The 12246-nt window shown below is 34.3% G+C and overlaps 1 protein-coding gene across 2 annotated transcripts; it reads right to left on the bottom strand.

Moving 5' to 3' along the window:
- Positions 1-3998: 3998 nt before the first annotated feature.
- On the bottom strand, positions 3999-10483 carry LOC118029036 (uncharacterized). 2 transcript variants are annotated; one of them, XM_035032817.2, is made up of 16 exons: positions 10020-10483; positions 9332-9865; positions 8843-8941; positions 8710-8762; positions 8488-8545; positions 8072-8154; positions 7315-7392; positions 7009-7088; positions 6366-6562; positions 6198-6272; positions 5867-5907; positions 5659-5764; positions 5246-5328; positions 4859-4932; positions 4174-4296; positions 3999-4027 (listed from the first exon to the last, which is right to left on the bottom strand). In XM_035032817.2, exons 1-15 carry the CDS (start codon positions 10200-10202, stop codon positions 4184-4186), a joined length of 1857 nt encoding a protein of 618 aa, XP_034888708.1. In that variant the 5' UTR covers positions 10203-10483; the 3' UTR covers positions 3999-4027; positions 4174-4183. The 2 variants fall into 2 exon arrangements, with proteins under 2 accessions (XP_034888708.1, XP_034888709.1); XM_035032818.2 differs by having other exon boundaries at positions 4004-4016.
- Between the last annotated feature and the right edge of the window lie 1763 nt (positions 10484-12246).

Genomic DNA, 12246 nt, shown 5'->3' with positions numbered 1-12246 from the left:
CTGTCTATTGCCATGCAGTGGTCTTTTATTGTTCTTTACGGTTCCCATCCTCTCAAATTCGAAGGTTATATGATTGGCTCTGATGGGGTAAAGAAAAAGAAGACGACCTGCTTTCTCGTTACCATAAGGAGCTGTTCTGTCAGACAGGACAGCAAAGGTGTTATGGGCCTCGGCCGGAAGCACCAGATCGAACAGCAAGCTATTTGGTCATGTTTTGTGGGCCTTGGCTCAAATAACAGGCCGAGCAACCTTATTGTCCGATCAGATTCGGTCGAGGCACCACGCGCCTCATCAGTTGCGACGCCTACTTGTCTCGCTGATGGACACCTGTATTTCTCTCCAATGATCACGATGCCTATCTTTCCAATAGGGCACACCTATACAGCTTTACCTCCATGATTTTTATACTATGTTTTTCAATGTGATCGAGAGTCATTAGTCAACAAGTTACACTCTTCACCGCCACATTCGTCTGCTTTTCTTTCCCGGCTTAACATAAGTTGTTTTTTATTTAGATACCATTTTGTATTTTCATTAAATTTTGAATTTTTTTTTTTTTTTTGTACATCGTTTTGATGTGCTGATGTCAAAAATAATTTTTTATCACATTTAATTATAGAAAACCCTAAAATGGCACAGGCAAGTCCCACAACTTTTTTGTTTTCATTTTACCTTGAAGGACCAAATTAAATTAAAGACCAATTTAAGTTAATTTATTAGAAAATAATGAGATTAAAAGAACTTTTAATCGGAAAAAAAGAAGAAGAAAATATGTGGGTTTTTTTTTTTAGCTTTTGAGAAAAAAATGGAGTGAAACTGGGCTAGCAGATAATACTGTCGTCTACGTGTCTACAGTGACCTGCTTCTTGCTGATGGTAAGGACCTGAAAACCACCGAACAGTAACTTTTGATGACAGAAGTTATCCGGTGAGCGACGGTGACTCATTTGTTTCATTTCTCACTGTTTTCTGAATGATATTATCAGTTGCCATATCAATGGATGCAGTGGCCTCATCCAAAACAAGAACTTAACTTTTATGCAGCAGTATTCTTGCCAGACAAATAAGTTGTCTTTGCCCTGGACTCCAGTTTTGACCGTCTTCTGAACGCAGCAATATATTCATTTCTCCTTCTTTTCATATTTTCTTCCAAGCACTGCAAATGGGAAGCAATTATTGGATTGCGCGGGAAACCAAGAATGAGGCAGGGTCAGCAAAAAACAACTGATGGAGAGATCTTTGCTTTAATTTCTGGTGGGAGCTTTATTTTTGTATTGGCAAGAGCACTTCTGCTAACATTCATCATCTTCAATACTTATCATCATCTCTTCATTGTCCTAATAACATCGATTCTTCAAGCTTCTATGTCATTTTTCGACACTACAAGTAAATCCTTGTCGAGGTTAGTCCTTTCACTCAGCACTGTTTTCTATTTGCTTTCACTGAAGTCTAGCTCCTTATCTTATCTATATTCTGATACTTTATCCTTGCTTTCACTGCAGTCTTCTATAGACCAAGATACTGTCGACTTTGATATTTCTTACAGAATAGCTGGATTAGTGTTTGCTCTTATTCAGCTTGTCAGTGTCATCGCCCTCATGTCACAGGGGGCATGACAGGTCTCCGTTCTATTCCTCGCCATCTTTTCTATCTCTATATAGTATCAGGTAAGAATCTATTCAATATCCTATTCCAATTCATAATATCCTGTTGTATAATTCAGTGTCATCGCCCTCATGTCACAGGGGGCATGACAGGTCTCCGTTCTATTCCTCGCCATCTTTTCTATCTCTATATAGTATCAGGTAAGAATCTATTCAATATCCTATTCCAATTCATAATATCCTGTTGTATAATTCCTTGGCAAAGGATCTGCAGCAACAAGAAATTCAGCCAGTTGGTGAAGGAGTTCAATTTAGTTAGTTGAATATGAATAGCCAGCAGTCTCACATACATAAATGTGCAGCACGATAATATGTTTCTTCCCCAAAACATGTATGTAGTTACTAGGCGCTGAATTTTTTCAAACTTCTGTGCAGGCTTATTACATTAAAACTGCCAGAGAACTGGCTAGGATGGTTTGAATTCAAAAGGCTCCACTTCTGCACCACTTCTCGGAAACAATTGCTGGGTAGTACCTATCCGCTGCTTCAACAAGGATGAAAAACTCTACACCAAAAACCTTCGCCTGGTTGATGATTTTTCACGCATTAGTTTCCACAATTCCACGACAATGGAATGGCTCTGTGTTAGGATAAACTTTCAATTAAATCTTGGCTTCTTCGTTGTTCTTATGATCTTGCATGAACCCTGGAAACATAAAATTGCCTAACTAAAATGGAGCCGACCTTATTTCAGGCTTGGCAGAACTTGCAGTCACATATGGTCTGAAGATTAATATTCTACAAGCTTGGGTTATCTGGAATGCGTGCAATGTCAAGAACAAGATGATCTCGGTCGAGAGAATAATTCAGTTTAGTTGCATACCAAGCGAGGCACCTTCGGTCCTTAAAGATTTAAGTCCAGAACCGAAATGACCAGAGACTGGATGCATAGAAATCAAAAACCTCGAAGTGCGTTATGACCCTGCTCTCCCACCAGTTCTCAAGGGAATAAATTGCACTTCACCTGGACAGAAGAAAATGGGAATTGTGGGAAGAACTGAAAGTGGAAAATCAACTCTAATTCAAGCTCTATTCGGCTGGTTGAGGGACAGATAATTGATAGACTAGATATAACTTCAGTTGGATTGTATCATTTAAGATCCAACTTAAGCATAATACCTCTGGACCCAACACTTCCGGGGAACCATGAGGAATAATCTGGATCCTGTACAACATCACAACAATGAGTCCTGTCCGTTTTGCTTCATTTAGTTGTTACAATTCTGAAAAATGATGCAGTTTCTGAAGAGGGTGAAAACTGGAGTCCAGGCTTTTGCCTTGCAAGAACACTAATGCACAAGAGAAAAATTCTTGTTCTTGATGAGGCTACTGCATCGATTGATTCAGCAACTGACAGTATCATTCAGAAAACATCGCAGAAAGAAACAAATGAAAGCGCAGTCATCAATGTTGCTCATCTGATAACCACTGTTATTGAGAGTGACCTCATTCTAGTTCTAGATGATGGTAAAGAATAAAACTCATCAATCAATATCGGCACCAGTATAGAATAGAATTCATGTTTAAACACATTTCTTTTCTTTCTCTAACTATGCAGATAATGTCCTAGAATGTTCTTCCCTTGCTCAGTTACTCACCGATAGCACTTCAGCTTCTCAAAGTTGATGGAAGAATTCAAAATAAGCTCATCCAATAGTTAGCATAAGCATAATATGTTCGCATACAAGGCAACAGTAAAACATGCAGAAAACATATTGGCCTCCTGCGGCAGCTCTCTCTATTCTTCAGAAGTTCCAACACCGACAATATTTACTGTGTAATGCTACATTCAAGGCTGTTGTTGGATGTTTCAATTTATGAGAAGCTGATCATGGCAATGCTGTGTTGTTTTTTTATTTGGATGACTTTGTAATTCTGACATTTAACAGCAGAAAATCATGGGGCTAGTGATATGAATGTTTTTTGGAAACTAAGTTTGGAATCTCCTGAGGCATCAGTCTATCATATTTTTAAAGTTAATTGCCTATAATGGCATGTAAACTACCAATGGTTAACTTGTAGAAAGCAGCAGCACCAGCATCTTTTCCCATTCAAAATTTGCTGAAATTGTTCAAGTCAATACACATGAAACTAGCAAGTATGCTCAATACTCTTACAAAAATCCTTCTGGAACAGTACAAGCAGCTAGTAATTGTGGATTCTTTGCCTTATTGTGCTATTTTTCAGGCTGTTCTTCCTACTCGCTGTACATCAGCTTCATGCAAACAAAAACTCTCCATTGCAAAAACTTTAGAGCAGAATTGAAGGCACTGGCCTAGATCCGGCTCTTGCATTTGTATCAGGGGAATCTAGCAATTTACAACTTGGAACGAATGCTGAAAGATCCTACTTGCTGTACGTCATCTTCACGTAAACAAAAATAAAACTTTAGAGAAGAATTGAAGGTTCCACAACAAAAGTGAAAGCGTGTTGCTGGCCTATACCCGGCTCTTGCATTTGTATCAGGGGAATCTTGCAATTTACAACTTGGAACAAATTCCATCACTGACCTGGGTGCCTTCAAGATCTCCCTCTAACTGAATTGTAAACTTCAATGTATTTCCCAGCCGTGTTGTTCCAACTATTGTCAATTTCGATTACCTTCTTCACAATGCCATTCCACTCATCTGGTTCTGCAATTCAAATCGAGGACAGAAAAGATTCAAAAACCCTCGAGCTAAAAACATTAACCTGATAGGAAGCTCTATGCCATCTTAATATCTGACAAGACCAAACCAGTCTACATCTACATGTCAGATCACAAGATGCATGCATGCATTCACTCATGTTTAAATTGAAATAATTATGCAGATCAAAAAACCCAATCCAAATTCAGAAAATGTTAACTGCAAGAGTGAACTACGTAGCAGTAGGGGGATTGATATTTAGTAAGGCACATAGCTAAAATTCAAGATATTTTTTCATATTTTATACACCCTACAGATGATGATTGACTGAATTTTTAAAACAGATAGGTCTAGAAGACCAACAATCACAATTCGTCTCACCAGTTTAGTGATGGTTTTCATGATTTATGAAATAACAGTACCATCAGTAGTACTATGTTATCAAGCAAGTGTAACGAGCCATGTATCTCTCACCAATGAGGTCTTGTCAGAGCAAATTGTATATGGCAAAAAAGACTGTCATCCATGAGAAAGTAAACATGCAAGAACTATAATAGGCAGAGCTTACTATCTCTGTAGTAAGCAAATGCGCGGTCTAGAGCCCAGTTTAAGGATCCTTCATCAATTCCTTCAAAAACAAACCTGACCAAATAAAGACAGAAGTATTAAGTTAAAGCACTGGATAACTGTCTAGCCAAATAAGGTAAACCAGCACTAGACAATATCTCTTCACCAAATTATATTGAAAAGTTCATAAGTTTTCATCAATCCACTATTTTCATGAAATCCACTTGGATTTATCTATAAGAAATTAATTTGGGTATTTGGACCATTTTTCCCTATGAAGATAAAACCCAGAGAGCCTAAAACTTCAGCCCAGGAGAAAATGGTGAAAATTGTGTCAATATGAGGTTTTGAAAACATAATCAAATTTCACAAATTGAATTCAAATTACCCATTAGCAATCTCAGGGTTCGACTGGTCATCCATGTCAAAGACTGTGTCTGCGAGGCCACCAGTCTTTCTAACAACTGGAACCTGAAAAACCATTATGTTCAGATGAGAGCTTCACCCTTTTTTACATTCCTTACGCTTATGCCATGTATCTGCTATTCATTTGTATGTCCATTCAATGATCTTGTTAGACGGTAGCAACCACACAATATGCACAACAGAATTACAATTAAAACTACTAATCATACACTCATGACTCTGTAAACATTCATCTTCAGAGAATGGTACCTTAAGAATTTGCCAATAATATGACCAATAAATGAGCAAAGTCATTGATAAGTAGTTGTAGTAACACAATTTTATATCAAGATAACAATTGTTAATTTTAATCATTTTGCAAAGCTACATGCATACCGATCCATAACGCATTCCAATGATTTGGGAAAGTCCACATGGCTCATACATGGAAGGAACTAACACCATGTCTGCTGCAGCATAAAGCATGTGGGACAGCTCCTCACTGTGTCACAAAGAAAGACACAACCATGACAATAACTCCTAGCCAGACATTATTACATCACCAAAATATTAAAAGCATGTTATGGCTTCTATGTTGATTTACCTATACATCAAAAGGATACGGATGCTAGGACCTTGGTTATGCTGCAAAATATAAGAGTTTTTGTTATATTTATGTAGAGCAGCTAAGGGGGAAAAGGACCATATTACAGAGAGATTAAAGAAAATGATAAACATAGTTAATGATTCCTGCAACTTCACTATCTCAGTTGCTCATATCTTGCCTTTTGAGCATAACATTGTATTCTTCTATTGAAATGCAATTTCTTTCATTATCAAGCTCATGAAATACCAAGTGGTGTTAATATTATAAATGGTGTGGAAAAAAAAAGAGGTTTCAATCATTAGTTATCCGAAAACCTCAAGCTCATTACCATATCTGCAAGACGTTTGAATTCCCCTTCAACTCGACCATCTGGAGCTTTTCCAAGGACAATCATCTGCCCCCCCTACATAGACTCGAATAATATAGAAAGAGAAACATCAAATCCATGTTTAGCTGGGAGAGGGGGAAGGAGGCGTGGGTGGAGGGAGAGTCATACCAGTTCTTCAATATGCTTAAGTGCATGAGTAATCAAATGCAGACCCTTTTGAGGAACTAGTCTAGTAATACAGACTACCAATGGGATCTTAACTGTTGCATCTGGCACATGATTACTGCTGGTGATGCTTTTAGCAGCCAAACCAAGCCCCCTTTGTATGTAGTATTTACATAACTTCTTGCCCTCAATTTTTTGTGCTGTTAGAAACAAAATAGCAAGAAGTGAAAGTTGGAATGAATACCTAAAATTCATATGTTAACTTTGTGTGATTATGATGTGAATTGAAGCAGGGCAGGTTGAATAATTAGATGAAAGTAGATATTGAATGTGAAAGATAACAACACTTTCCAAGCAGTTAATGTATGAACATTCATATATCAATTCCTTTTGCTACTAAATGTTTATTAAGATATCTAGAAATGATACATTTATTGGAAAACAAGCAGCCTGTGGTTATTGACAAACTGTTCATACAAAATAATTGTGTGAACCAAAAATAGAACGGAGTATAGGTTCTACAGACGTAGTTGTATCACATCAAATTGCATCAATAAAAGTATTGGGCTGCTTCCATGTTCTTTTCGAAGGACATATATAGAGACAGTTTTAACAGAGAGAGGTTTAAGTTGATCACTAAGGTTACCATGGAACTTAGCAGGCAAGAAAACATCAGTAGCAGGGTTCCACATTGCAGTGTCAATCCCATTCAAAACACCAAAGTACCTGCAGAATTGAATCCACATTGGAAGATAGAATCATAAACCAGGCAGACAATTTTCCATCAACATTAGTAATGTTCAACAAGGCATTTACTGCAGCATAGTTATCAAATCACAAGTTCCTATAGCTAAAAAGTGAGAAGATAGTTGATTTGATTGCGCTGAAGGAATAAACAGCTAAGAAAAAGAAATTTTAAATCATGAATTGCTTATAATAAAGTGGAACCTACTTATCACAATGCATCATTAAAGTGCTGGCCAACCAACCAGAGCAGAGAGTTTCCTTAAGGTATGTTGGCGAGACTGTACTGGAAAGTGAAAAGAAAATTAGTTTCTTGGAAATAAAATAGACTTAAACGGTAGTGCTGGATTCGATGTTTGTAATGGTTGTAAATGTGGCATCAGATTCAGTGATATGCATCATGTAAACAAATAAATTCACATCTAGAACATTTCTTGCGGGAGTTAAAACTCACTTTCTGTCAGGATTCAAATCATAATTTATGAAGAATTTAAATAAGGTTCTTCACACCTATATTTTATCCAAACTTAAATGTTTTCTAACTCCGGTGAATATGAGGATTCAATTTTCATAACTTTAAAATGCAGATTTCCCACTTTGGTGTTGATTTATGGTGATCCAAACATGGATCACCATTTGATTAGTTCCAATCACTGTCGACTACTCAGAGCATCGAATTATTGTCAAGAAAATGAGTATATATTCATAAAATGAAAAAAAAAAAAAGCTATTAACAAAATAAGACTGCCTGACAACAGGTCTTTATCCATTAGAATCAAGAAATCAAGAAATATAATGAGTGTAATGCAACATTAGTTTGCCAAAGAGCAAAGCCCTTTACAATACGAGGAATGAAAATCAACTTCAGGTATAGGCTATTTACAGTTCTTCACATGCAACTTTAGACCAAATGACACCATATCAAGAACGAACCTTTTTGCAGACAAAACAACAAAACTACTTACACCACTGCATTGCTGTATACAATTCCACCTTTCAATAAGCTTAGTCTCTCAGGATTATGGCCAATAGTCCGATCATCAACTGCCTGACATGTTGAGAGATATTAGAAACAGTTTTGGGATTTGGCAGTATTTCTAGTAATTGAATGACTTTTGGTGAGAAAAAGGATGCACCACCTACTGATTCCTATAAAAAAATGAGCCCCAAAGGATCTTGATTGTGAATTTAATTCCTTGCCATATCTTTCTATGTGTTCAATGCTAGTGAAAAGACAGATAAATGCCACATGCTAATTCTTTCAGAGGAAATACAAATTCCAATTTTTTTAGGATGTTTATAAAATGTCTCCGCAACCTCAATATAAACAACATCAGATAAAAACTACAAACTAAAAAAAAATATGCTATAAATTACACACCTTCTCCGCTGTTGCATACATAGAACCATCAAGACCACACTTGCTGAGTTGCTCTTGGCTGCCAATGCAAAGAAACCACAAATTTTTTTATACAATGTTCAATTTGATCTGCTAGGATTAACACACCAAAAGGCCCATATAGTGAGCAACTGATACTGTTGAACAGGCTATGAGAAATTTAAACTTAAGAAGGTAAAAAAAGACAGGAAAATAATAACTTACCGGCACTCTCCATAATGCTCCATGTTATGTATAGTTAATACAATCCGTGGTTTCTAGAAAGTACAATTTTGACATCATTGACACTAGATCAGAGCATTAAATTCTGAAGAGTACTATTAAGAAGAGTAAACACCTTCAGTGAAAGATATTGATACATATCCCAGTAAAGCAGGGGCAAGGCACCTATTTGCCATTCATGGACATGGATAATGTCAGGCTGAGTACCTGTTACCTGTCACCATATTCTATCTTGTCAGAAATTTCGAAAAAAGAGCTTGTTAAGAACTAAAGGATAACAATAATATGAACTGGGAAACAAAGGTCTGCAAAAGATGCTGAAAAGAAATGGAGTGACTAAATTACGCAAACTTTTGAAGCTGGAGGGGTAAGTGCAGATGCTGTTGTAATTTTCTTCAGCATTATGTCAATGACTAAAAAAACAACTGCAAGTTGTAAATCATATATGTTCTTTATAGTCTGAGCATATTTTAGTTATACAAACTCTAACCCTTGAAACCTCAACCTTCTATTTCCAATTTAGTGTAAGCTTACTCGAACTTCTAAGAATCGGAAGTCAAGTCAAAGGAAAAACCAAGATTATACTGAGGATCAACCGACAAACCTGCATCCATTCAAGGCAAGCACGGCTAAAAAACAAATAAGCCTCTAGCTCATTATATGAACCTCCATATACTTGTTGCCCCTTGAAGAATTCATTTGATGGCTCAATAAATATCACTGGAATGCCCGAAACAACTCCACGATAGGCATTAGTAGGAATCCAATTCCCATCATGATAAGAATCATAAGTAGTGATCAATGCCAAGTCATTGATTTGCTGCTTCTGAATGCACTCATAGAAGGGGAGCACTATATCCACTGTATGGCCACGAGAAAGACTTGCTCGAGCAAGTCCAGTAACAACATCACCAAGTCCACCAACTTTAGCTATTGGTGCCATCTCAGCTGTGACATGAATTATGTGCATAAGATCAGAATCCTTCACAGAACTTTCATTTGGCACTTCTGGACTCACATTCCATGAAGGAAAATCCCTCTTCCAAAATGGGACTTCATCATCGGGAGAAGGCCAGACAATTTCTTGATCAGAAACTAAACCTTCATAACTACTTTCTTGTATTTCAACACCACCAGCCTGCAGCAAATTGTGGAACTCTGTTTCAATTGATTTCAACTCTGTTTCAAGAACATGCGTCCTAAGGATCCCAATTCTTTTATGAAATTTTGAAACTTTTATGTGCTTAAAGTACAAACTATACACGAAAAGCTAAAGATTGGAAGAGCCGTACCTCTAAATTGGGTAGATGAAGTGTATGAGAAACAAGGGGATGAATCTTGAATTTGGAAGGATAGCAGAACTTGTGGGAGGTGCCAATTCCCTTCCTTTGCTGCAGTACCAATGTTGCTTTTCTTGAATTCAAATGGAAGCATGGCTTAAGAAACTTACCTGCTAATGCATTCTCCATTATCATTTCATGGACAGTCAGCAACAAGAAGCAAGAATCTGTTATGAGACAGAAACCCTTTTTTGCCTATCAAATGTTATAGGCGCATAAAGAGGGAAAGAAAAAGTAACGAGGTGAGGAAATCTAGAAGTTGAAATGTTGACCACAGAGTATATTTCCAGATCCCAACAAGATGGTCACTTAACTATCTTTTTAGTACTTCTAGTTATTCTTCTTCTTCTTCTGTCTTGTCTTGTGCTGGAGATTTTGTGAAAAAAATCATAGTACTGCGACCCTCAAAAGTGACATCTATCTTTTAGGGATATTCCTTTTAAGATAATACTAGATGCCATGTTTATACGTTGTTGTGTGTTTGTTAAAAACGATTATAAAAACAAAGTTTTTAAAGAAAAAATAAAATAAAAAACTACAAAACTAAATTTTTAACCAGATTAATATTTAAAAAATATAATAAACAAAGAAATTTTTTTAAAAAAATCATAACAAACAAAAATAAAAGAAAAAAAAAACTATGCAGGAATTACTGTAACAATCTATAGTTTTTCATGAGAAAATCTATAGTTGTAATTCTTAACTAGTTTAATATTAAAAATAATAAAATCAATAAAAAATTTTTGAAAAAAATCATAAAAAAAAAATCATATGAAAAAACACTGTAGTAATCCACGGTATTTTAAAGAAAAAAAATTATAAAACTAAATTCTTAACCAGCTCAATATAAAAAAAAAAAAAATTGACAAAGATTATTTTGAAAAAAAAACATAAAAAAGAAGAAAAAAATAATGTGGAGAAATAATATAGCAATCCATGGTGTTTTAAAAGGAAAAAAAAACATTTAAGGAAAATTAAATCTGAATTCTTAACCAGTTTAATATTAAAAAAAATCAACAAAAATAATTCTGAACAAAAGCATGTAAAACCCAAAAAAAAAGAAAAAAAAGGGGAAAAAAAAAAAAAGATAAGACAACAAATAAAATAAAAAAATAAAAAAAATAAAAAATAAAAAAAAATAACATAAAAAAGTTACATTACTTTCCCACACCATTTAAAATATTAGTTTAATACTTTAAAATTTATTTTATACATTAGCCTTTGAAATCCAAATTACCACCTTAACCTTTTATTATTGTACCAAGGATCTCTAGGAAGTTCAAATAAAGTTTTGATGTTAAAAGCCTTTTGTTTTTGTGTTTTCACAAGGTTTTTAAAAATTTTAAATTTAATTTTTATTTTTTTTATTTTTTAAAAAATATATTTTTTAATATTTTCATATTATTTTGATGTGCTAATATTAAAAATAATTATTTAAAAAATATATTATTTTAATATATTTTTAAATAAAAAAATACTTTAAAAAACAATCATTACTATATTACTAAATTAACTCCAAGTTTCAATCTAATCTAGATAAAATTCTTTTTTCATTATATCAAGAACCATAAAATTGTCTCATAAAAATAGTACAAACATTATCAACACTTTCTGCAACATATAACTTTAAATCGAACAAAAGATTAAATAAATAACTTATCTATTTATTAAGAAGAATACTAGTGATATCCATTATATTATAAAATTGTTGTTCTATTTAGTAGTATAGTTTTAATTTTTTTTTATTAAGGGTCTGTTTGATAATATGACAAGGTATAATTAAAATTACATTTAGCTCTATTCATGGTTTTAAAAATATCTAGTTAATCACTACACGTCATAATTTTACACACGTTCAATTGAAAACTCTTTCTTAAAACTTTTATTATAAAAAAATGAAAATTTATAGTTTTTTTAATCATTTTTTAGAATTATAACTTCAAAAGTTATCATAATATCAAGCACATGTTAAGGTTCTGTTCTATAATATTTTTTAATTATTTTTTTATGATTTTAATGTATTAACATTAAAAATAAAAAATTATTTTAATAAATTTTTAATTAAAAATTAACTTTCAAAAAAACACCTAGTACCATTAACAAACACACACTAATGGTGAAGAAAAATTTCCTCGAATCTTTGAAGTGTCAATTGATACTTAAATAAAAAAAAATGGTG

Source organism: Populus alba, chromosome 18 (genome assembly GCF_005239225.2).
Source record: "Populus alba chromosome 18, ASM523922v2, whole genome shotgun sequence".
Classification (NCBI taxonomy): Eukaryota; Viridiplantae; Streptophyta; class Magnoliopsida; order Malpighiales; family Salicaceae; genus Populus; species Populus alba.
The sequence above is the reverse complement of the archived record's forward strand: the minus strand, read 5'-3'. Positions and strand labels throughout refer to the sequence as shown.

What these genes read in the sequence shown, in the direction of transcription:
- LOC118029036 (XM_035032817.2), bottom strand. Translation starts at nt 10,202, where the DNA reads ATGATAATGGAGAATGCATTAGCAGGTAAGTTTCTTAAGCCATGCTTC. An exon ending in ATCAATATCTTTCACTGAAG is followed by an intron (nt 8,763 to 8,842) that starts GTGTTTACTCTT and finishes TGTACTTTCTAG; the next exon opens with AAACCACGGATTGTATTAAC. An exon ending in GTATACAGCAATGCAGTGGT is followed by an intron (nt 7,393 to 8,071) that starts GTAAGTAGTTTT and finishes TTCACTTTCCAG; the next exon opens with TACAGTCTCGCCAACATACC.